Source organism: Rhinopithecus bieti, unplaced genomic scaffold (assembly GCF_001698545.2).
Source record: "Rhinopithecus bieti isolate Rb0 unplaced genomic scaffold, ASM169854v2 scaffold_13342, whole genome shotgun sequence".
Lineage (NCBI taxonomy): Eukaryota > Metazoa > Chordata > Mammalia > Primates > Cercopithecidae > Rhinopithecus > Rhinopithecus bieti.
The window spans coordinates 100894-127369 of record NW_016807690.1 but is presented as its reverse complement, the minus strand read 5'-3'; the positions used below and the strand labels follow the sequence as shown (position 1 = coordinate 127369).

General features: G+C 48.3%; 1 protein-coding gene across 1 annotated transcript in view; it reads right to left on the bottom strand.

The window, feature by feature from the left end:
- Positions 1 to 711: 711 nt before the first annotated feature.
- CCND2 (cyclin D2) overlaps positions 712 to 26476 on the bottom strand; it is a 30275-nt gene continuing 4510 nt past the window's right edge. The window contains exons 5-6 of the mRNA XM_017883284.1: positions 17046 to 17194; positions 712 to 6244 (exon numbers count right to left, since the gene is read on the bottom strand). Coding sequence (XP_017738773.1) covers positions 6095 to 6244; positions 17046 to 17194 — 299 coding nt within the window. The 3' untranslated portion in view covers positions 712 to 6094. The remainder of the gene's footprint in view (positions 6245 to 17045; positions 17195 to 26476) is intronic.

Here is a 26476-nt window from a genome sequence, read left to right as displayed (position 1 = left end):
TGGGGGCAGAGCAAGACCCTGTTTCAAAAAAAAAAAAAAAAAAGTTCATTAGGCCCTTGCCTTCTGCACACCCATCACTCTTAGGAAAGAAGCTGGTTTGAGCTAAGGTCCAAGAGCAGCTAGGCCTAGGGCCTGGCAATTCATTTCAGCAGTACTAAGAAGGTCACATCCCATTCCCAGGCTCTGCTTCTCCAGACTCCACCAAGTGTAGCTGTGGCCTGTGTCTCAAGACGAGTGGTGCAGGAAGGATCAGAAATCAGGTGGGAGCCACTAAGAATAGCAGGCAGGAGCCAGGAAAGCTGCAGGGGCAGGGTTCCCGAGACTCCCTAGAATCTGGAGATGGTACTGTAGGCTTCTGGTACCTCTCATGCCAGGAGATGCTTCCTCACAGCCCAGAATGAGTAGCTGGCAACAATCAGGGGCTGTCCTCTGAGGACCAATCATAGTGTCTGTGATGGACCAACCTTCTGAAGGTGGGCTGAGGCTTCTAGCTTATAAGCCGGCTGCATGGGCAACCCCGTCCCCTAGCAATGTCAACAATGCCTTGTGCTGCCATAACCCAGAGGCACGTGTAGATTCTATTCCAGGTTCGAATGTGTCTTTCATGCCACTGCCAATTGTTGCAGCAGCATAAAACAGTTCTGACATGAGACAAGTGTATTCCATTCCGACGACTGCTGGTTGATAAGTAAGTCAAAAAAGGCCAGATAATTTAGGTCAAGGTGAGTTTATTGTCCAAATAGCATAACCTAATTGCATTCAAAACCATTTTCAAATCCATCTTTAAACTAGTCAGAAAACAGGTTATTATTTTTTTAAATCACTTAACACTGAACAGATAAGACCTCTTAAAAGGCAGCTGACTATATCATGTCACCATCATAGCCAATGCAACATTTTTGCCATACTTCCTAAACACCTTTTCGCGTACACTGATCATGCTACTTTAGCACTTTCTAACATCCTGACCAAATAGACACCCACACCTCTTATAGAGTACACTGTGAGAGAATAACATGGACTTGATATGGCATCACACTTGTTTCAAAGCAAAAAAAAAAAAAAAAAAAAAAAAAAAAAAAAAAAAAAAAAAAAAAAAAAAAAGTAAAAAAGAAAAAGAAAAGAAAAAATAAAAGTCCAAGACAAGAAACTATAACTGAGAGAGAGGAGAGAGAGAGATCTGAGGTACATGATATAAGGGTAATGAACATAATGGAAAAAATCCAATGGCCCGGTGATTTGCTGGGGATATAAGAGTTGGCCAGCAGTAAGAACTAAACCAATTAAAAGTAAAAATAGAAACTTTGCTTTTCAAGGACAGGCACCTGTCAAAAGACATTGGATACTGTAATGGCTACAGTCAGTAAGGCACTTTATTTCCCCAAAGTAGGCTGCAGGCGAAGGGATGCAGGCTGCAGCGACAGCATGCACGTACACATTTGCTGATGGCTTCTTAAAACCTGAGCCGAGAATAGGGTCTGATAGCCCAGCCAAGTTGAAAAGCAGACACACACGAATGTAGTATCGTTGTGCCTGAAATGACCATTCTGGGTTGTTTAGAATCCAGAATCATCAAAAGCCATGCGGTATGAGGAAGTCATAAACGTCCTCTCGAATCTTCTTACCCCATTTTGCACAAATGGATGGCTGCATGAACAGCTCTTGTAAATTGCTCTGAGTTCACACCAATAGAAACCTGCACTCATTCTATAGCTACAGAGGGTTTGCTGGCTTAAGGGGACTTTATCGTCTCAGCATTAATTTTCCTTTTAAAGCTATTCTCAAGGTTGGACTGTCTCAGAGATAAACAAAGAGGAATCCTTTTGGCTTAGAAGCCAACTGGCTTACTCAGACTTCCTCCCCTTCCCACCTCCAATTCCCACACTACCCATATTATCTTCTTGAACTAGAAAATCAATTATTTACATGACATAAGGTGCAAGTCTATTTCTTCTCCCAGCCCTGTCCCCTGTGGCCCATGGAGAGAAAATTCCCCTGCCCCTCTTTGAGAGTCATCTGATCCTGCCTAATGTTCTTAACCTTTCAGTCCCAGAGCTCCCAGGGCACAGTCTGGAGAGGCCCTAGAGGTGCTAGACAGCAGGAAAGCGCAGCTCCGTCTGAAGAGTTGCCCATCCTGCTAGCAAAAGGATGCAGTGTGATGCTGTCAGGGTTGTCTTCTCCTCTGGCTTTGTCACTGAAGCCATGTGTGCCCCTGACCTGGCTGATAAGAGGCAGAACAGAGCCTCCAGTACAGAGCACATAGACCAAGGGTGACCCAGTAGTAAGGCATGCTGTGCTCTCCAGTGGGGTCCCGAGGCAGTTCAAAGTAAAGCCTCCTGGAAGAGCGGCCCCTTCTTCAAGGAGCTCGCCTCTCAGCGCGCATGGGGTGTTCTGCGGAGGGAACTGCCCTTGGCTTTCTCCTGCAGGCTTCTTGGCTGTTATGGACCCGCACGGAGTTTAATTATGCTTAGCATATATTTTTGGCATACTAGGATTTCTTCCCCCTAGGATTTGGCCAAAAGAGGGGAAGGATCAAAATTTGGCAGGCTGGGGAACTCGGCCCCACTGATGGAGAAAAAAACAAACAGATGGAAGTAAAGACGAGACAGAAACACAACAAGGTAGAAAAAGACCAGGATAATTTGGAACCCCTTTAGTGGGAGGTAAGAAAAAGAAGAGAAAAGAACAACAACAAAAAAAAGAGCAAGTTCAAATCCACAGCAGGAGAGCCCCTCTGGAACAAAACTCCTACCAAAGAGACTGAGATCCAAGGAGAGGGCAGAATCCAGGATTCCTTCTTTTGTTCAAGCAGGAGCAGGCAGAAAAGCCTAATAACCCCCTACTTTCCCATCAGCAGCCCCACACCCATCATCACACAAAGCCCCAGGGATGGGAAAGAGAGAAGCTAGAAGGCCCCAGGGGCCTCGGGACTACAGGCAGAGCAGAAAGTTACAGACTGTAAGTAGAGTCGGGTAGGCCTGTGCCTTTCCTTATTTGTCCGGTTCTTTCATTTGCTGCTTCTGTTTAAGCTCAAGGGTCAGTCGCCGTGAAATGAATTTGCACCTCAGTTTCTCTTCAGGCTCCAAGGTTCCCAAGAACTCCGCCTTCCCCATTCTGTGGGACTCCTTGGGGCCCAGGAGAGTGTGCTGATCTAAGCCGGCTCTTGAGAAAACTCTGGCTAGCTAACTTGCTGGCTGCTCCACTTTCCTCTCCAAAATTTCCGAATTCGCCACCCATGGTCCCACCAGAAAGCCCCTAGAATTTTAGGGTCATGCTAACTCACAAAGCCCTGAACCCTTCTAAACACACTTCCCAGGAGACTGACTCATCTGGAATTTCACCTCTGTAGAAAAGCAGCCTCTTCACCTCCCTTCAACTATCATCCCATACTTATCTGACCTATTTTTCTTACCCTGCCAATTCAGTGTGATTGAAAACCTGACCGTTTAGTACCGCTTAGCAGAGGACCTGGGCTTGCATAGTGCTTGCCTGCGTAGTTGGAGACAGAGGAGGGAGAAGGAAGCACCGTCAACGCTGTTTGCTGCTTGCTGCAGATTCAGCTACTCGCAGATTCAGACCTAGAAAACCCACAGAGATGATCCTAAACTCAAGGTGTCCATGCCAGGGGAGGGGAAAGACGGAAGGAAAAACTTCAAGATGAAAGAGCCGTTTGCACACGAAGCCCCGCTTTTGAAAAAGCTGCAAGATGAGGATCTCCAAACAGCCGGCTGGAATTCTTTTTAGTCTGTTTCCTGATACCTGGTACCTAAGTGCAAATTACGACATCTGAGTCTACTGCATACATGTTTGTACTGAACGTCTGCCTTGAAGGGGAGGGAGGATCCCTTGGTTCCATGTATTTTTTCCATCATGATGAGGATACCGGGGTCTAAATGGGAGCCCGATGGCCTCCATAACCAAAAAGGTCCCTGGGAGAGGGACCGCCCTGCCTTCCACCTGAGAGGGAGTCAGCCCTGCTCACACTGCTTCTGTATTCCTCACGTGAATGGGCTCCAAGCAGAAACTGTGCGGTTGTGAGGTATTATGAAAACAAAAGCGTGAATCATTGTCTTTTGTAGTTATTGATTTTGTCCAGTAAACCTGAGGTAAAGAATACTCCGTCTTTGAAGAATGTGACCAGAGGAAAAAAAAAAAAAAAAGGAAAAAACCACCACCATGAATACGCTACCAGAAAAAAACAAACTACGGAAGGGCTTTTCCAGTATGAAGAACTCATGTCTCAACCATCTACTTCAGGACTTGGGATTTAAGCAGTAAAATAATATATTATAAAAATGTTTATAAAATAGCAGCACACTCTGTGAAACATTACAGCTAGGTACTGTCAATGTGAATAACGATGGATGATTTTAGCTTCTTAGCAGCGCAAAAAAAAAAAAAAAAAAAAAAAAAAAAAAAAAAACCAAACTGAACAAAACAAAATGAAAGAGTAAGAGACCCTTAGATCATTTTCCTTCTTCAACCCTCATACTACGAAACAAGGCAGAATCCGTGTCTCAAATAATTCTTCAAATAGCCCTGTTCTGATTTTCTTTTCACTTAAAAGGCAAATATTTTAACAAATAGCTTCATTACCTGTCAATTACAATTGTGCAAAAAAAAAAAAAAGTTGTTGCTCCAACCTCTTTGCTAACTGAATGCCTCTAAGAAGTGGAGAGGAGAAAAATTCAAGTACGCTGAATACAACTTTGCAATAAAATTAACAACAACAATAAAAAAAAAAAAACGGAAAAGGGAACAAAATGCCACACCCTGATATCAGTTCAGCCATCTATCTTTGCACCAGCAATAACTTTTCTTTCCATGTCCAAAGGAGAAGTATAGAGATGGGAATTAAGATCCTTCTGTGCCATCAGAATGGTAACAGATTTTAGTTTACAGGCTTTTCTGAGGAATGTTGTGATGGGAATGTCAGTAGGAAGCAGTGTCTCTTGGGTCCTGGTAGGAACACCAGAACTGTGTACCAAAGAATGTCAGATACCAGAAGCGAAGAGTAACCCAGACTGGGGGCAGGAAGGGAGGGGGCAAAAGAGAAGAGGGGAGGAGTATTCAGCATGACTTGCATAAACCATCCCATCTATCGCTCGGGAACAATTTTTCAAAGTGCTTTTCGAATGGAATGGTTTATGACAATGCTAAACTGTGAACCAGACATGCCAATCAGCACCAAAAATTCGTTTTTTTCTAAGAAGAAATGCCAAGACCACATTACCCTTTTAAATACAACAACAGAAAGGATTCCATTCTGGATCCCACCCTTGGTCTCCATCTGCCTCCGTTTCATGTGAGTTTTGGTGACGGCCCATAGCTACATTTCCCCATTAGGCAGCAATACGGTGGTGTCTGCAATGAACTGCATTTGGAAGAAGAAGCAGGATGTCACAGAACATGAAACCCAGGAGCCAATCACCTGTGTCCAACTGGCAAAATAAAACATCTTTTTTAGGTAGCAGCTACTGTAGACAGCAAGAGGACGTTAATGTAGAGATCCAACCACACTCCTGACTTAGTAACAGGTGGCTGAGAGCAAAGGTGCTTCTCCATCCCAAATGGTTCAATCATGTTGAGAGATTGTTTTGTACTCCTTCCCCATCATGTCCCTCCTTATTTCAATTCCTTCTTGAGTTCATTGCTTTGCAATCTAATCATGCCATAAATGGCGTACACAGTTCCTTGAAATTACACTACAAGGGGGTGTATGTGCTAGCTCATAACATGAAAAAAAAAGTCCCCTCTAATTTGTTCCCATATTGCAGGCATACATATTCTCTAACTACTCTGCAGGTTTTCCTGTAAGCATTTTACTATTACTTTTACATAATCAAACAATAACTGTTCGCATATACAAGGGATTCCCTTATGCTGTACTTCAAATAGGCACCAAATGCTCTTTATTATTCCGTTTTTATAGGACTTTTTTCTCTCACTTCTAAAAGATCTTTAAATATGATCTAGGTGGGGGCAGAATTTTTTTTTAAGTTTCACCCTAAAACACAAATAACAGAAACATAACCAGAAAGAAGGAGAGAGCAGATTATGGACGCGTCTCTCTCTTTCGGCCCAACTGGCATCCTCACAGGTCGATATCCCGTACGTCTGTAGGGGTGCTGGCTTGGTCCAGTTCATCCTCCGACTTGGATCCGTCGCGCTGGTCCTGACGGTACTGCTGCAGGCTGTGGAGGAGCACCGCCTCAATCTGCTCCTGGCAAGCTTTGAGACAATCCTAGAACAATGGTCCAGACCAGAGCTGTTAGCAAGAGAGACAGGACATAGACCATCCTACCGAGAAAACATGCATAATCTAGCTTGCATAAGTCCATGCTAGTTTCCGGTTGAAATAAATGTGAAGTAAAGGGGGGATGTTCTTCAAGTGCCAAGGAACCTCACTACTGTAGGTGGGGTCCATGGGCTGGCAGCATCAGCACTACCTGCGAGCTCGCTGGAACCGCAGAATCTCAGTCAACCCAGGTCGAGCTCATCAGAACCTGCATTTTAGTGGAGCCCAGGTGATTGGTATTCTGAGAAGCACTGGCCTAAAAGACGGTCCACTTATGGATGCCTGGTAATCAAGGGGCCAACCAGATGCTTTCTGCCTGGGGAAGCTGGGAAGTGGCAGAGAAAAGGGGAAGGCTACTAGAGGTGCTATGACATTAGCAAACTCAGCCCTTGAAAACTAGATAAGAAGGAAGCCAACAAACCAATGTACTGACCCTCATATAAACTGTAAATACATGTTCTCACTCTGTCCCCCAGGCTGGAGTGCAGTGGCGCGTTCTCAGCTCACCGCAACCTCTGCCTCCCGGGTTCAAGTGATTCTCCTGCCTCAGCCTCCCAAGTAGCTGGGACTATAGGCGCCTGCCACCATGCCTGGCTAATTTTTGTATTTTTAGTACAGACGGGGTTTCACCATATTGGCCAGGCTGGTCTCGAACTCCTGACCTTGTGATCTGCCCGCCTTGGCCTCCCAAAGTGCTGGGATTACAGGCGTGAGTCACCGTGCCTCACTGTAAAGACTTAAAAAAGAAATCCCCAATTTTTTCTGCTTCTTTACCATTTCCTTAACTCTCATAAAGATGTAATGCAAAATGTCTACAACATTCTGGACCCTTGAGCCATCCAATCTGGGAATAAGCAAGAATATGCAGCATTGCTTTAGTTATCAGTCTATATTGTAGGGGAAATGGACAGCGTGTCTGCTCCAGGCAGGAGCTTCCCTTAGGCAGGTGATATGCGATGCAATGATAAGTCACCGGTATCACTAGACAGGGACCATTGCTGGTGTTAGTAAGAGGGTGCGCACAGTAGACTTGCTTCTAACAGGCATTTTCTAGCCTCTCTCCTCTGCAAAGGTGCCTCTGTGCACTCTCTTAAGAAGCACATACATAAGCAAAATATGTTAAATTGAACCTCCCTGTGTCTTTTCATAGTTTAATACAAACTCCCCTTTTGTTTCTTTCACTGTGCAATTCTCCCCACCCAGAGGTTTCTATTTTGCCAAGTCCAAAAGCATTCTCTTTATTTCCCAAAGATCTAAAATACAGCTGGCCAGGCATATTGGTTCACGCCTGTAATCCCAGCACTCTGGGAGGCCGAGGCGGGAAGTTGAAACCAGTGCGACACCAGCCTGGACAACATAGCTAGTTCCCCATCTTTAAAAACAAACATAAATAAATGAAATAAAGCTGGAACTAACCACTAAGGAACAAAATTTCCACATCCCTCAAATGTTCCTTTCCTATATCTCGTCTATTCCACATTTCAGACTACAGCTTTCCATGAAAACTAAGATTAGGAACAACCACAGACTAAGAGACCAAAGGCAGAGACGAAATATCACCTGGAACAACGAGATGAGGAAGGGTGGTATTTGCTGCCCACCTACCATACTTGCAGGTGGCCCCCAAGTTATTTAACTTTTCTTATCTCAGCATTTCCCCACAAAACACTCAGAGTAAAGGGCAACTGAGATGATATTGATATACGTGCAGTGCTAAGTGGAGATCGATAAATGATCATGATTATGTGTAACAATAAATTGGTCCTGGAACCTGGAAGAATCCCTCAGATTTATTTGAAATGAGGTATAGAATTGCGTTCAGTCAAGACTGGTGAAGTGTGTGTCAAGATTGTGTGTCTGGTTCTGGGGAGAGTGCTGAACATGACAGACGTGAACCAGGGGCAGGAGCCTCCATGCCACCCTGAACAAGGCTGAAACGGAGTCAGGCACTGGCCTCCGGGACTTGCTAACACCTCTCAGACGTTCCTGTGGCATCTCCTGGTTACATCCCTTACCCTGTCCGACCTGCTGAGCTGAATGAATTATGAGAAATCGCTTGGGGCTCACCCGCCTCATCCCTGTACAGTGCTTCCCCAAGTTCTTCCCTCAAGGACCATGTGGCAGCGCTGTCCTCATACGTTACCACTTGCTAGGTGGGAAAAGTTAAGGTATAATGTTCCTTTACTTTCTTTTTTCTTTTTTTTTTTCTTGAGACAGAGTGTTGCTCTGTCACCCAGGCTGGAGTGCAATGGCGCGATCTCGGCTCACTGCAAGCTCCACCTCTCAGGTTCAAGTGATTCTCCTTCCTCAGCCTCCCGAGTAGCTGGGATTACAGGCACCAGCCACCGCGCCCAGCTAATGTTTGTATTTTTAGTTAAGATGGAATTTTACCAGATTAGCCAGGCTGGTTTCGGACTCCTGACCTCAGGTATCTGCCCGCCTTGGCCTCCAAAAGTACCGGGATTACAGGCCTAAGCCACTGAGCCCGGCCTAAAAGTATAATGTTTTTAGGGGCACTTGCATTTCAGTAGATGTGTGAAAACCTTAAATCCTTATAATCTAAAAAATTTAATATTAAATATAGAAACAAAATGAATGTGGGGTTAAAGGCAAAAGCGACTACGTCAAAACTACTGTGGAATGTCCCTTAGGAAGGTTCTACATCAGGGAGGAATGGCAAGTCTCATACCATCAGTTTTCCTTCTAAAGCTGGGATAGACACAGACAGGCCTTTCTCCATCTGAGCACCGCGTGAAGGAGTTCACTTAAATGCCGGAATCATCGTGGTGTGAGATACTCTCTCCACCGTACATGGGCAAGAGCTCAGATCCAGAACAGCAGCTTCCACCCCACATTCCATCTGTCCTCCCTCATCTCCTGTAGCCACTCACTGAGTGAAACGTTGGACCTAACAATCTAAATTCGTATTTTCTTCTTTCTCTGTTTGTTTTTGTTGTTGGTTTTTTTTTCTTGCAAAGGAGAATCCATTGAATCCAGGAAGTTCATGTGTAATGTTCCTCCACTGTTGAGAAGCTGTTGAAGGGGATGTTTACAATTGTTTTTTTTCCAGGAGGCAGAGGAGCTAAATCAGAGTGCCTCCATACCATAGAGTCAGTGACTATAGACTTGTTTCCAACTGAATACCTGTCCATGGAAGACAAATCTTACCCAAAGCATAAGGCCTAAGAGCTTTTGTTATGTAAAGGAGATGGCAGGATTCTCAGCTGACTGAGGGACCGTGCACGCGCGTGTGCAGGTGCATACGAGGTATGGTAGACGATAGCTCTGAACCATTACTTTAAAAAGGAAATGCCCGTTAGGTGTAGCAATGTGGTACCTTGAAAGAGGGTTTCGTATGACATAGCCCTTGGTGACTACTTTCCAAGTTGCGGTTCCTGTGGAAGACTTTGCTCCTCAACAAAAACGCTCTCGCCTCCCGCCCAATCCTGCCTTGCTCTCCTTCCTCACAGGCTGTATTCTGGCCCCCGGCAAGGTCATCTGGCTTAATGCATCTTCTACTGCAATATGGCCAACTTGGGACTCTATGGCCATCGGTCAATTAACCATGCCAGCGTGACCCTCCACATGGGGAGACCAGGCTCCAGAAAGCTAAAGACCTCGGTTTCAGGCCATGCACGTCTTCCCTTTGGGGTTCCCAGTGTCTCCACTTTTTCTGCTATTAGCCTTCCCTTCTAGCAGCCTGAGACCTTAAAGGAACAGTTCTGAGAAAACCCTACAGGAAGGACTGGGATGTCTGACTGTCACTTCCACTGGACTTTCAGAGCCACGGGACTTCAGGTGACATGTGCGTGCACAGTAGCGTTTTATGTAAGTTCCAGCCAAGAATGAGTGCGCAGGCTGTCCCACACAGAACGGAGGAAGGTTTCATAGACAGACAAAACTGCATACTCTCTTTTCTTCAGTCGCATTTTGATTTCAATCCAAATCATCACTGACTTGACTACAGCCAGCTTTGTTTTGTTTTGTTTTTTGAGATGGAGTCTCACTGTCACTCAGGCTGGAGTGCAATGGTGAGATCTCGTCTCACTGCAACCTCCACCTCCCAGGTTCAAGCAATTCTCGTCTCAGCATCCAGAGTAGCTGGGATTATAGGCACACGCCACCATGCCCAGCTGATTTTTGTATTTTTTATAGAAACAGGGTTTCACCATATTGGTCAGGCTGGTCTGGAACTCCTGACCTCAGGTGATCCACCCGCCTTGGCCTCCCAAAGTGCTAGGATTACAGACATGAGCCACCACGCCCAGCCTGGCCAGCTCTTACTTGATGACCCCTCTGACTGGAAGATAAAAGGATGACCAAAGCAGGTACTCCATGGATTGAAGAATTCTGAACTCCCTTCCCCACCCTCTTCTAGACTTACCTTGTGGTAAAGCAGGACGCTAACCCTCTCTGCAGTCTCCGCCTAACCTTCCTTCAGGTTCCACTTCCATGAAACTTGACAATGATCAGCTCGACTTTCAACTACACAAATCCCTCATTCTAGCTCAGAAAAACTAAACGGGCAAAAGCCTGTCTTGCGTATATGATGTTGAACACTCTACTCTCTGATGGTGGAGAGAGGACTTGGCCTCTCCCTTCCATGTGACAGAGCTCACGTCTTGCATACGAATACCTTTGTTTAGCATGGCAGGGGCCCTTTTTGGACTTGTGAAGGGCATATAAATTCTGTGTGCTGGTGGGAAGTGAAGGGAGAGGAGATTGTGCACTGATGCTGATACGTGCAACTGGACATGCCAACTCCACATCGCCTGGGTCTTGCCCAAAGCAGGAGGGCAGAAGAATGCATGGGATTGGGGGGTGGGGGTAGGCATGGGGGCAGCCACCTGGAGAGAGGAAGACCTCCACCTTAAATCCAACCAGGTTGCTTCTGTTAGAGGATCAAGCTGAGAGAAGAGTGGAGTTAGTGTTTCCAAAGGGGCTGGATTATAAGAAGACATACATAAATAATCACAGACGTGGACAATTTGGAGGTCTAAAGGGCCTTTGGAAATCAAGTAGCCAAATGCCCTCGTTTCCCAGCTAGGGAATGGAGCGTGGAGAGTTGACGTGGCTTGCCCCGCAGTGACCTCTAGCTAAAAGCTCAGACTGGCTTTAGAAAGGGCAAGCCTCCAATTTCAGAACTCCTTTTTTCCTATATACCTCAACTTCTAAGGTCTAAGTAAAGACATACAGACCAGAGACTCTCCAAGAAAGAGAGACATAGCCCAAGTGGCTGGAAAAACACGAAAGCGCCTCTAATCAAAAGATGTTGCACGCATGTAAAATGCGGCGGCTCTAGGACATCAGCTTTCCTGCAGCCTCCAAAGCACCAGCCATTGTGTTAAGATGCCCCAAATTAAGCTGATTAAAAGGGAAGCCATAATGCTCGTCTGTCAGCCTGGACAGGTGGTACCCTACTGCGCTGGAGGTCGGGCAGACCTCCAGCTTCCATGATGATAGGCCCCCTCCCTTGCCCCTTCCCTCCTGGCTGCCCCGCCCCACGCCTGGAGCCCTGACAGCAGTGTTTGTGATCTTCAGCTCGTTACAAGGGCCTCTGACTTCCTCTGCTTGCTGGCTCAAGCTCTGCGCCCTGCACCCTCCTCTGCCTCCATGAATGGGCTGACGGAACTCCTACCATTAGCCCTCAGTGTAACTGCACAACTCCATTGTCACACACACGCACTGCACTCAACAGGGGGACAAAGGGCTGAATGAGCCCCAGACCCGCGGCCAACTCAGGCAGAGACAACTTAGGAAACTATCTCATTCTTCCTTTCTTCACAGGCTGTTTGGCTTATTTCCTGGCATACCAAATGAGGCCCACAGAAAAATGAGGCAGGAGAGGGAGGCATCAGCCCCCGATTCGATTCCACCTCCCCACCCCCAGCTTCCAGCAACACTTCACAAGGTTCCTGACCACAGGCCCTCAAGAGTCCACAGAAGACAGAATCTGTAACAGTGGAGCCTTGAAAACGACCTGTGCAGAGAGTGCACCGGTGCTTCCAGCTACAGAGCAGACACAATGCTAAAGCCCATGAATCACACACGTGTCGAAACTGAAGACTTCTTCCGGGGTGCCTCCACCTCCCTGCTTTTTAACGGCTCATTGACAACCAGGACCAGAAAACGCCAGGATGACCCTAAGGAAGGGATATCCTGGAATCTTCTCTGGGCAATATTTAAGAATGTGTCTAGGGACAGGGATGAGGGTTGAAACACTCCCTATTGGGTACTTTGTGCACTCTTTGGGTGACGGATTCAACTGAAGCCCAAACCTCAGCATCACACAATATATCCACATAACAAACCTGCACATGGATCCCCTGAATCTAAAGTTTTTTGTTTTTTGTTTTTTTTTTTAAGAATGTGACAAGGAGTTTTGATGTGCCTTAGACAAAAAAAGGTTTATAAATATAAGGAACAGATGACTAGAGTCTTTATTCTGTTAAATATCTTACAATGAACTTCACAACATCTTTATGGCCTGTGAGCCTCAATTCCATGTTTTAGTTAATGAATTTGTGCAACTGTGTCATGTGAAAATGAAGCCACTTACTCTAAGATAAGGTTAGGGAAAACTCAGAAGGCTCGGAAGGCCCTGACACAGAATTGAAGTTAAAAAAAAAGATAAAGCTTTTCAAAGGACATGGACAGAGTATTGAGTCGGAAACACATTGGAAACCCATCTGCCTGCCTTTGTCCTTTGCTCCTTCCTTCCTCTTCCCTTCCTCTCCTAAGCATCACTCCCAGTGATTCTGCCAGGGGCTCTGGATAAAGAGCTGAGGAAAAGCTGGGCCTTATTCAAGAGGTTCTATAGACAAGGAAGCAGTGAGATCAATGCTGGCAGGCAGCCCGAGTAGTGTGCAGAGGGGACGGAAGAGGACCCCGATTCAGCCCAAGGAAGCAGGGCCACAGTCACTGGGGACCCAGGCCAGTGGCACCCTCCCCTCTCAAACCTACCCAGGCACTGGACACCCCCAATAGATGTTTCCCCTAAAGCCAAACTGCCTCTCTGGCTGTTTTTAGCAACTCTTATGATTGGAAGGAAAAAGTATTTAAAATATACCACCCTCTGAGACTTTTATTCCCTATAAAACTGTCAGGCCCCTCACTCAGCTTTCTCTTTGGAATGAAGCGTTCTGGTTTATTTTGGCAACCAGACGCAGCAACAAAGGCCGACTTTCTCAGAGCCGCATGGGTCCCTCATATCAAAGCTATCTGCTGCTGGCCAGTGAGCCACAGACTTGCCTGGCCATCTCACAAGAATCAGGGGGACCCTCTTTCAACAGCTCGATCCCCGACAACCCACGACCTAACCCCCAAAGTGGCAGAGAGCACTGCAAGTTTGAAGAGATCATAAACAGCAAGGTGTGTAGGAGCTGACATATAACTCAGGGGTTCTGGTGGAAACTGTCAGCTCCTCCCGATTCCTGTTTGTCAATGCCCTAGGGCCAGGGAGCAAAATGTGGTCTTGTGTATTTCACTTTTCCAGGGAAGAGCTCAACATCAACCTATGGGCATTTCACAGCATGGCCCGAGGATGTTTCAGACATGTGTACATACATATATATATATATCCGTTTATGTATGTACGTATATACATAAATACACACATTTTACTGTTGTAAATACACGTAATGTCAAATTTCCCTTTTCAGTCACTTTGAAATGTACAGTGGCATTAAGTACATTCATACTCTCGTGCAGCCATCAGAACTGTCCATCTGCAGAATTGTTTTCATCATCCCAAACTGAAACTCCATACCCATTAACCACTAACTCCCCATCCTCTCCTCTCCCCAGACTCCTGGGAACCTCTATTCTACTTTCTGTCTCTACGAATTTGACGATTCCAGGTACCTCATATAAGTGGAATCATACAGTATTTGTCTTTTTGTATCTGACTCATTTCACTTAACATAGTATTTTCAAGGTTTGCCCATGTTATAACATGGATTGGACTTTCATTTCTTTTTACAGTTGAATAATTGCGTGTCCGTACATTTTGTTTCTCTACTCTAAGAACAGTTTCTGTCACTAAGTTTTCTCTGCTGGGAGGCCGGCATTCTACATTAGGCCTCGCGAGCGCCTTCTTCTGGGCTGATTTCCTACTGCATTTGGCGTTCATAACACATTACTTAGCACACCTTCATTTACATTCTTCATTTGCCAGGGTTTTGCATGCTTTACTCTTGATTCATCATACAACTGCTAAGTTCCTTGAATGCAGGAATCTCATCCTCTGCTTCCCACATGCCACCCATCCACCCCAACTTCTAGTAACAACTAGGCCTTCCGTAAAGACTTCCAGAAATGAATGAAGGAAATACACCACTTCTTGACTCATGAAATGGTAAACAGAGCTCAGGATGCAAAACTCACCTCCCTCCAAATGCTAATGTGATCTAAATTCTAGTCCTTTTATTGTTCTTCCCTCTGAGCATTAGCTTTGCAGAGAACACAGGCTGATGGATGGGAGGAGATTTAGCATTTGGGAAGTTGCATACGTGCGCACACACACACACACACACAGCCTAGCCCAGAGCTGCTTGAACGTTTCCACTAAAAACATTTTCAGGGAGAGCGAACAAGCATCTGGGGTGCCAGAGGTAAGCCTGGAACTTCCTGAGGTCTCAGATTTTTGTTTGAAAAAGTGTTATGAATTTTACATTTCACTACGTTCACTCTTGGTTTTTAAGTATGAAAATGTTCAACCCAGGCCCACTGGTGTGAATGAGGCATACACAGGCAGCCCCAGTTAAGAAACACGGTGTGTGCCCATTATAGAAATGAGATATCAACTCGACCAACAGTTGGGATTTATAGGAGGACACCCCTAAACCAGCTTTGTATCCACTTCATGTCCATTTAACAGAGTTGGTCAGCTGCCTTAAATGGACTGGCTACGTAGCATCAGAAAAAGGCAAACAGTTTCTCCAGATGAGATGACAGACTGACCTGCCTGCAGTCTTGAAAAGCCAAGAGACTTAGCAGCAACTCCCAGGAGTGAAATTGACACCACTGTCCATGTGAGATCAGTAAGGGGGGACAGAGGCAGGTGGGAAAAGGCTGGAGCCGGTAGGGAGGTCAGCCCATCAGAGCAGGTCTATCAACACGGTGGGGGGAGGTTACAATGCCTGGGGGCAGGAGGAGGGGGGTGGCCGCTCAAACTCCTGTCACTGACATTTTTGTCTCCAGGCATTGAGGAAGGGCTTGTCTTAAATTGGCTGAGAGTCCTATTTGTAAGGCAGCCTTAATTGGAGACATTCAGAAAAGGAGGAAAGTGTACCATTTCTATAAATGTTAAGTCCTGTCCACGACTTTTCTCTGGAGGATTAGAAAACCATTCTTCGTGCTGCACTGGAGGGAGCTTTTCAGTCTGTGTTTTGGAGTCCTCGTTTAAAAAGCGTATGCTTGGAGCCCGCATTTTAAAACCATATCTAAGAACTATCTCGGAGGAGGACCCCAGATTTGCTCGGTCAGCATCTCCCCGCGCCATTTCTCTGAGCTGGGAACAAACGCCAGGAAAAATCCAGGTGGGCGGGAAAGGAAGCCAGCGAGCTGCAGCCATGGGCTCTCTGAAGTTTAATCTGTTCAGTATCCCTTGTGCAGGCCTCAGCCATAGGCCTGTAAATCTCATGATCCCTTAACTCAATAAAAGCCCGCAGAGGGCATCTGAATCCCCCTGGACCATCCAGAGGGTGTCATCGTGAAGTGGCCAGCATTCTTCAGCCTCTCCATGGTGATGCATGAGGGCTCAGGGCCAACAGCCCTCTCTCGGGTTGACTTTAAACCCACGGGTTTTTTTCAAACCAAAAGATCCCAGGAGCGGCAGCAAGGGTGGAGTGGAAAGTTTCCAGGGGGCAGTCGGAGCTTGGGGGTTCTAGTCCCAGCTCAGCCACTGCCCAGCCCCTCCTGGCTGGTTACTTCAACCCCTGCCCCGCCCGTGGAAAATAAGGAACCGCCTCTCTGACCTCTCAGCACCGTCCTGGCTCCACCACCCTAGGACTGCAGCTTCCTACCAATTCAATTCGGAGTCTCACTTGACCCTGGTCTCTCTCAAAACCTTTCTTCTCAGGAACTCCAAATTCTGGCAACAGGAAGTAACAGCCTCTGAGCCGTCCACAGAGCACACAGAATGGGGAAGCTCCATAGCTAATAATAGTTTCTCGAGTTTCTATGGCACTTTGTTTTTTGAAAGCACTTTGTAATCCATTACTGCATTGAACAAAAGGGAAGAGAGAGCGGGGAGGGGTCGAGAGGTTTGCCAGGGACGGACACCGTTCTCACAGTGGGGCACCTCTTGTGTGTCTGCTCCGTCCACTGCAGCTGAGTCCTGGCTCTCCTTCCTCCTCTGTGCGCCTTACAGCCTCAGCGTGTGTGAGCAGACACGGCAGCTCTTCACTGCTGGGCAGAGGCAGCCCGGCAGCGTGTACAAATATGGCAATGAAGCAACAATTCAGACCCACTGGGAAGCCCACGCCATAGAGGAACATCGGTAAACAGCCCTCCCGCCCCCTGCCCCCCGCATCTGCTTGCTGAGTTTTCTTCTGTATTTTGTGGTGCACAGCTTTTCAGAACCTTAAGAGGGCGTGTCACCTGCTGAACTTTGTACTCCCTTGATGTCGATCTTAGAAAACGAACCAAAAAAATACCTCTGACACAACATAATCAAATCCGTCGTCTCTTTCCCTGAGCTGAGAAGAGACATCTGGACTTAGCCAAGAAGGTGGTGGCCACCTACCACGTCTGTGTTGGTGATCTTAGCCAGCAGCTCGGTCAGGGCATCACAAGTGAGCGAGCTCACTTCCTCATCCTGCTGGAGCCCGCAGATGGCTGCTCCCACACTTCCAGTTGCGATCATCGATGGTGGGTACATGGCAAACTTAAAGTCTGCAAGGAATGAGAGGCAGAAGGTCAGGGCATAGAACGCATTTGGATCCTGGAGCTCCCCGAGACTGCAGAGACTCAGAAACAGGATGGCAGCAGGTCGGCGGCACGAGTGACTCCGTGCCCTACAGGCATGTCCTCCCTCGAGTTCTTTCACAAGAAGCCTGTGTTTATTTACCATCACCATGGCTGTTCCAGATTTAAACAGAGGAGACTGAGGCAGGGAAGGAAGGCAGCTTATCTAAGTGCACACAATGAATGCACAGAGGATTCAAGGTCCCCAGTCCCCAAATGCCAGTCATATTAAGCATGTCCGAGGTAACATTCTTGACCCTGGTGGGGGCAGCAAGGTGAGCGAGTCATGGTCTCTAGAGGTGACGGAGGGAACAGAGCAGAGAATGCCTGAGACCAGTGCAGATAAGGTACCCCATGGGCCATGCAAGTAGGACAGACCGGGGGCTCCAGATGTGAGAAGGAGGGAAAGCACAAGGTGGTGGGAGAAACAGGCAAAATCTATGCAGAATGCTAACTCAGATGGGATCTTGCTATAGTCTCTGGACAGGCATCAAGGATTAATATGACCCCCCCCACCCCCACCAAAAAAAAGATTTGATTTAAAAAAGGAAATGAGAGAAGCAGCAATGCAGCAAGTGGGCGAGTCGGGGCTGAGTTCTACCCAGTTCCCAACCTCTGGCCCAACAGCAAGAACCCTCAGAACATTAGGGCAGAGGATTCTAACACCAACATAGGGCTCTAACAAAGCACCAAAGATTAATCATTGCATCTGAATCAGATGGGTGACTTGGTTTCGATGTTATGACTCATGGGCCTGAAGTCCCTACTTTATTACTAAGAGAAAAAAATGTGACTTGCTACAGAGAAGTGCAGAATGAGGATAATAAACCAGAGAGGCTTGAACCCCATCCACTGCCATTTCTGACAGCAAATACAGAGGATGCTCCCGTGTGCTGGAGGGCTCCTCTTGAAAGACCAGACCCCAGGGGCTGGGTGGCCATGATCCAGCAGCTGCTTGGTCCATCAAGGGGAAATAAAGACAGCCAACTTCCTCCTGTTACTGCTGCCGACAGCTACCAATGACCACCATATGCAATACGCTACACGTTACGTCCTGTTTAATTCACCCATCAGCCACAGAAAGTGCACAAGAACGTCACCCTAATGGTATGGCTGAGACCCCTGAGACTTCTGAGAGTTTTTAAGTTGCCCCTGCTCATGTTGACATGACGTTAGAGTGGGTATAGTTTCAGTCATCACCCTAGTGACGGTCCTGGAGTGCAGTAAGTCTTCCAAAGCGTACTCTTTCCAGTTTTAGCATTGCTCTAGTGAACTTACTGGGTGTAGACAGGGAAGGGGCACGTGGGGGCAGGAGACAGAGCATACAGGGAACCGTGGGTCACCCTTCAACGTACAGCAAAAATAATCAGGTTAAACCTACAAAACCAGCCCCTCTTGTATCTCCCCTTCTTCCTATCACGCTCTATTACAAACACATTTTCTACAGCAGCTGTTTTAATGGTGGGCCCACTGCCCCAGCATCAAGTGAGACACTGTGGATCCCTGAGCCAAGCACAGCCCTCCCCTCCCATCATGAACGCAGAGCAAACCTGGCCATCTGCCTGTCTCCTTGGCTTTTTTTCCCATTGCCCTCTCACCATCTCCACCTCTTGAGGGACGTATATAATGGTGCTATGCCCACGCCTGCTGTCCACCCGCCCCTCCTATGCCTTCTCTGTCGCCATGGACAGTGTGACAAAGCCGGCCTCCCTGCCTCTTGCTCTGCTGTAGGTCTCTTCCACATGGGTCACAGGAGAGTGCTTCTCTGCCCAATAACCTCGTTAGCTCCCCCCTGTGACATTCATAACACAAGCGGGGCAGCCGGCCCATGGCCCTGGGCCCACAAAGGCCCGGGTGGGAGCATCTGCCAGGGAAGGGGCAGGAAAGTATCCCCGGCCCTCCCTTCTCTCTGCCACAGGCCTCAGACCGGGAAGCACACCTCACACATGCCTGTCTCTGCTGTCCCACTGCTAGCAAAACCAACCCTTATTACTGACATACAAATGAACTTCTGGAAGCTAGCAGGCATGGGAGAACAGGTGTACCAGTGGCACAGGGAGACTCTACCTCCCTTTTTGTTTTACTAAGAAAGTTTTCAGGGGAGTCCTCCTGGGGACATTGTCCCGTCCCACATAATAGGGGAGCATTTTGTGCTTGAACTTGGCTGCCTCTCAGCAGCTCAGAGTGGCACCAAAGGAGCAGTGTGTTCCCACAGCCAGAGGAGAAGAGCTGCCGGAGACCAGGATGGCGGCTGTGCTGCCCTCTGTTGCCTGCTACCCAGGAGAGGAGCACCTTCCTCTGGATCCCTGAGCACGCCCCACCTCTCCTCCAGGTTAGTCAAATACTGAGGCAACATCAGCCCTCCAGCTAGGTCCAGACGTGGGACTGTGGGCAAGGCACTTCTCTTCCCAAGGGCTTGCTTTCCCATTTGTCTAATAACTGGTTGGGTGAGACAAGTGTTTTTCTAACTTCTAGCTGCAACTCATTAATGGGTCGTGAAATGCATCTGCGGGTCGTGACCAGCAATTTTTGTTGTTGTTCTCCTTTAACCAAATAGAGTAGGATAGAAAGTATCAGACTCACTGCATGTACTGAAGAGTAAATATTGTTTGGAGAAACTTTTGTATCAGTCTGATACACTTGTACAAGTATCCTGAGTTGTGTTATAAAATGTATTTCTTCCTTCATGGCTTAGGTCAAAAAGAGTTTAAAGATCGTAGGCAGGATAATGTCCCAGGTGCCTTACAGCTCTACTTTGCTCTTTGAGGATCTGGAATGGGAATGACTCCCAAGGAGAAGAACAATGAGGAGACAATAGAATGTATCGCGGCTACTACCAGCCGGCAAAGTCACAAAGCAGCCCTCTCCACAGTGCAGGGCTACTTTCTCGTGGCACCAGCCCCAGGGCTGCTCCAGGACCACTCTCAAGGACATCCCCCTCTCTACTGGGAGAGGATACCGAACAGAGAGAAAAACAGAAAAATGAAACATCATTTCATCTGTGCACTAGCTTCCTAGCTGTAAACTAGCCAACCCCCACCCTCAACTGTGGAAAGCTCCACCTACCCAATGCAGCCATTCCTGGAAACCATCAGCTTTGTCGCTATGACAGGATGGAGAAATGGTCGCAATATCCACTCAGAAGAAGGAAGCAGAAATCCAAATTGCATGCATGCATGCGATGATGAACATTACAACCATGGGTACCTACATACATACATGCCTATGGATGTACCGGAAGGATGCGCAGAAAATCAAAGCTGTTCTGTTAGGTGGGAGAAACACAGATGAGTTTGTAAATTTTTCGCATAATATTATTTTAACAAATAAAAACCAGGTAAAAATTTCTCAGCAGTCTCTTAAGTCTCTTGATCAAAATGTCAACAAGCTATACGCTGGTGCAGAAGGCACACTCGGGTAAGGGTGTACCATCTCCATCCTTAATTGCCCACCTGGAGAGATGAGATGCTGGCAACTTCCTGAGATCCCTCCTCCTGCAGCAGAGAGAGGCAATGAACTGATCAGCGATCCATTTTCATTGACTCATTACAATGTGCTCCTCCCTGTTTCAGGCAGCATGGAGGACTCCCCCCAAAATGCACAACATTAAGACTTTTTAAGGTTGGGCATCAATGCATTAGATAGTAGAGGATGGTGTGCTATAATGGCTATGTCTGTACTACTACAGGGATAACTTCTAAAGAAACTTCTCAAAGAAAGGAGGCTCTTGAAGGCCAGACACAGTGGCTCACATCTGTAATCCCAGCACTTTGGGAGGCCGAGGCGGGCAGATCACCTGAGGTCAGGAGTTTGACACCAGCCTGGCCAACATGGTGAAACCCCATCTCCACTAAAAACACAAAAATTAGTCAGGCATGGTGGTACGCGCCTGTACTCCCAGCTACTCTGGAGGCTGAGGCAGGAGAATCACTTGAACCCAGGAGGTGGAGGTTGCAGTGAGCAGAGATTGTGCCAAGCACTCCAGCCTGGGTGACGAGAGCAAGACTCTGTCTCAAATTAAAAAAAAAAAAAAGAAAAGAAAAGAAAAAAGAAAGGAGGCTCTAGAGTGAAGAGGACCATTTGAGACACTTCTCAGAAGACTCTCCAGGGAGATGGGAAGGATTTGGAGAGTAGACTCAAAAAGCTCCCAGCTAGAAGGTGAAGTGCATGGAGCTTGGACAGCCTTCACTCCTGCCCCAGTCCCCACCAGACCGAGGAGGGCCTTTCTCCAGGTTGCTGCATCTGGGGATCTAAAGAGAGCAGGAGCAGCCACACACTTTGCCATGGGGAACAGAGGCCGTCCCAGGGCCTAGGCCTCCAGCTCCCCTCCAACCAAAGCAGACCTCTGGAGAACACAGCTCACTGGTTCAGAGTATTAGCTCTGGAATCAGACTGAGGTTGAATCTCCATCTACCACCTACCAAGTGTGTGAAGTTGGGCAAGTTACCTGACTTCTCTGAGTCTTCATTTTCTGATCTGCAAATAATGAGAATGGCAATACCCACGTCGTAGTGTTGTTCTGAGGATTAACTTAAAATTATCCTTGTAAAAGCACAGTGCCTGGTTCAAGGTAAGCAATGAATGTCAGCCAGCATCCTCCGCAACCTGCTCCTCCTCTGCTCTCACTCCTGGGACTTCCTGCAGGACTGTGGTGGGGAGTTCCGACTGGAGATGCTCTCCAGTGTCTGGAGGGGGTGAGGAGAAAGGCGCCCAGCATCCCTGGATTGCAGGCAGCTGCAGGGAGCAGGCCAAGCAGGCCAGGAAGAATGAGGGCTCTGTGCTTCCTGGAGAATCTGTCACTATCCAGTTGTGTATGTGTCCCAGAAATGACATCATCGAGTCCCCAAAGTCTCCTGCTGCTTTGCAGAACTGGGAGAAAGTGCAGCCCCGCGGGGGAATGAAAAGAACCCCAAGAACACTCAGCCAATGGGCGAGAGAAGTTGGCAACGCTAACCCAGCACATTCCACAGTTCATTCAGACGTGGTTCACCCGAGCCAGGAGCGATGCCCACATAGCCAGGAACACCCGACATTCCCACCTCCCTCCCGGCAGAGTGGTTGGAGGCAAGGGACACGCCTTAGGGGAATCCCAGCTGGACCACAGGCGCCAGGGGCAGCTCCGGTGTGGGCTGCATGCTTGTTCATGACGGCAGTGGTGATGGTGAGGTATAAATAAAAAGGAGCTACAATTCATCTGTTCCAAACATCTCCTTCTACGGGTGAATCAATGAAGTATTGGGAGATGAAGTGATCTGGCTCATGTCACTCACTGCGAGTGTTGGGCCTGGGGTCTGGATGAGATTTTTGGGACTCCGGATCCAGAGCTCTTTGTAACTTACTGGAAGCTGACCAGCTCCTCGAGGTCACCTCCCATATACCACTCAGGAGGATAGGGCAGCCTTTCATGTCAGAAGTGGGAGAAAAGCCCCAAAGGTGGCACTCTGGCTTAGGAATCAAAGGACTTGGGTCCCAGCTCTAGCCCCGGCACCAGCAAGCACAAATGGCTTATCCTCCCAAGGACGCCCTGTGAGCCCCTGGGGGGTCCCACTGGGCTCCGTCACCTGCACGGGCCCTGAGAAGTGCTGCATTTCATCAGCTTCATATCTGTACTTCTTGGTAGGATTTTACTGAAGAAAGAGTTCAGAGCTAAATAAGTTTAAAAGCATGGAATACACAGCCCTGCCCAGTAAGTTTAGCACTTATCATTTTGGCTATGGTGGCCAAGGTCCTGGGGTGCAGGGGTGATGGCTTTGCTCCTGTTCACCAATGGGGGAAAGAGATACGCACTCTGAGGCTGAAGAAGAAAGGGAAGACCAGGTCAGGCTTTCACCAGGTCTCTTCTTCTCCAACCTGCAGTCAGGTGGAAGTTCAAAGGACCAGAACCAGAGTTTTCTCAGGCCAGGGACATCACTGGGCACACACCTCACCTGCCACCCCCAGAATAGGACCAGCATACCCTGTCCTTGTGGGGCAGGACTGCCATGACAAGGGAAGGCCCATGAAACGGCAAGGCCTGCTGGGAGGAGCTGGGGAGGGGGCTGGTTGGAGGGCGATGAGGAGCCTGCTACCCGTTCATCTTACATCCGCAGAGAAGAGAGATGGCAAGCACCACGCTGCCTGGCTGCCTGTCCCCACAGGGCATGCTAACAACTTCCCCTCAGTCCCATGACCTCTCAGCTTCAGGGGCAGCTCAGAGGCTTGCAGATGGACAGACGGTTTCCATTCTTCCTTCCCAGCACCCATCAAGGCGAATCTCCCACTCTAGATCAAGGGCCAAATCACGGAACTTCTCTGGGCCACCACTGTCTCTCTCTCACTTGGGGATGGAATCTGAGGGAACACCTGTAGGTAAAACCAGGGCAGGGGCTAGGACAGCACAATGGGTTATAGTCAACACTGGGACTCTGGCCTTGGCGTCGGGAGGCCTAGGGCTGGCTATTGTGTGCAGCAGAAATAGCAAGGTGCAGCATCTCAGGGCGGGCTTCTAGTGAAGAAAGAAGGGATGTGGGTGCCTGGAGAGGGAGGGTGAGCACCTCCCCCTCCCCGGTGCCAGGTGTAAACTCAATGCCATTGGCTCTGCTAAACTAACTGGAATCATCCACCGAGCATGACACCACATGTCAAGAATCTCCCAGTGCCAGAGTGCGATCCCAGGTCATCTCCAATTTCCTCGCCTGCAGACCTGGGTGCTCTATCAGCAGAGCTGCAACCAGGGAAGCTATGGCTCAGTTCTGCTTCCCCAGTTTTGGGAACTCCAGGAACGGGAATGCTAGGAGCTGTAGTCAGGAAGATCCCCCACCCAACCCACCCATGCCTGCACTGACCAGGACCTGCTGCAGAGGGATACCCTGTCCTTGCGGCCCTCCCTCTTCCAGAAGCCATTTCAGGCTGAGCAGGGAAGGAAGGAGGGCTCCTCTCTGCCTTGCCACCATCTTACCCTAGAGCCCCATAAAGCAAGACCGCCACTTCGCCACACTTCCTACAGCCCCTCTGTGTTCTCCCGCTCTCCCTTCCCCTTTCACACACACATACGCTCCCCACACACTGCAGAACCACTGCCAGCTCTTTCACAACCAGCTTTTCCCATCAAATAACTGCACAGCCTGAGGGTTGGCTGCCATCTCTCGGGACCCCCACCCTCCACCCACTGTGGGCCTCCAAGACCCTGGCCACAGGTGTTTCATTAGCTCTAGGACGGAACATCCAGGACTAGGGGAAAAGGAGAGAAGTGTGGGATGTGAGGGGCAGGTGAGAGCAACAGCTTGGGCTGGGGAATCCGCGTCTCCTACCTCTGGTCCTCAGCCACTCTGTGCCCACTACTGGCCAGAGTCCTGAGTCCTTGCCCATTCATCATACTCTGGCCCTACAATGTACAATCTCCTCTGCATGGAAGGTGTTTCCTTCAAGAAAACCGGCCTTTGGTGTTAGTGTTGTGAGGCCAGCTGCTGTCAAACTCCACGCAGCCGGGATTCTGTGTGACTCGGTCAGTTGCACAAACCCAGATGCAGATCAGGGAAAGCAACGTCTTGCGATAAAGGCCCATCCTTTCCAGACCCAGGAAACTGCCGAGGACCTCCCTCTGCTCTGCCCAGTCCACGCCTGAGGCTTAGTGCTTAGCACACGATTTTCATTCGGTTTGGGGGTGTCCTTTCCCAGTCCCTGACCAGAGCTAGTTCAAGGTCCCCAAAACACAGTCTTTATAACTGCCTCTGTCTCCCTTTGGGCCTCTGTCCTTAGTCCCTGAACCCCAGGCTCCCTACTCTACTCTGGCCCCGGAGTTGGCAGCCAGCCCAAAGATCTGGGCAAGAAGGCCACGGATGGGGGATGGGATCCCCAGTTTTCGAGAATGGGTCTAGACGGAATCTGGGGATCTGCCCATACCCGGGTAACTCCACCCAGCACCCCCACCCCAATCAGAGATCAGAGAGGAGGAAGGAGTGGATGGACCCCAAAAGATCTGTTAGTCAAGAGACAATGTCAAATCAGAGCTCTGGCTATCAACAGCTGGGCAATGGGGGAGTTTAGGGTCGGGGGTCAGCTGTCCTTGGGCCAGAGAGAAAGAACTGGCTGACCCCTCCCCCACAGTGACTCAAATAAGAGAGGAAGGAGACAGCTGAGCCTGGAAGACAAAATGACAGGTCACTGGAGGACTGACCTCTCGGGCCCCCGCCAGACAGCAGAAGGGAAGGAAGCCAGAGTGACCACTATCCAAAAGGCAGCAGGGGTCCACAGGGGTCCTAAGAACCACCCCCAGGACTACAGGAAGGACAATGGACTCTCCCACCAAGGCGCACGGGGCGCATGTGCACGCCATGAGGCCTGGCCTGCATCCAGAAGAACAGGACTACAAAAAACCAGCAAAGGGTTGAAACCTGTGCCCTAGATGAACAGGCAGGAGGCGGGAAGGACTCCACACGCAAGCCTACAAGTGCAGAACACACAGGTCCTGCTAGAAACAGACAAGGGCAGCCAGTAAAGGAAAGCCATCACATCCACTTTAGTCGGAACAGTTCAAATCAGGGTTAACATTGGAGATGGTAGCATTTTCACAATTAGTGAAGGTCCAACCTACACTTCTGGTTTACAAAGCACTTCCACATGCATCACCTTTCTGATTTTAATTTTCCTAGCTGCTCTGAAAAGGCTGTAGGATGATGTATCAATAGGCTTGTTTTGGAGATGAAGAAGCTGGGGTTCAGAGAGGTTAAGCAGCCAATCAAAGGTCACCCACTGATATGTAGCAAAGCCTGACCTTCCGACTGTGAGCACAGGGCATATGCACTACATTGTACATTATATAATCATCTGTAGCACTCATGAGTAACATGTAACAACCTACTGAAAAAAGTTTCCACCTGAGTCCACCTAGCAATGTAACTACTCTTGGCAAATTTGAGGTGAACCGCACCAAAAGGTCTTCCCAAGTCATCAGCTTTTAACCTAAGGTTTCTGACTGTCAGAACATGAACTGCTGACATCTCTGCCTTGGATGAGTAAGGTTCCAGGGTCTCTGCCATGGCCACTACCAAGAAAAAAAAAAAAGAAAACCAGCAGACACTGGCCAAGGCTGTTTAATAAGACAATAGCAAACCACTGCCTTCAGTTTATTAGGAAAATACACAGCAAATGGGCCAGTAAGGAACTATGTATCAATTGTGGGATCCCCGTGGTGGGCAGAACTGCAATTTTTTTTTTTTTTTTTTTTTTTTT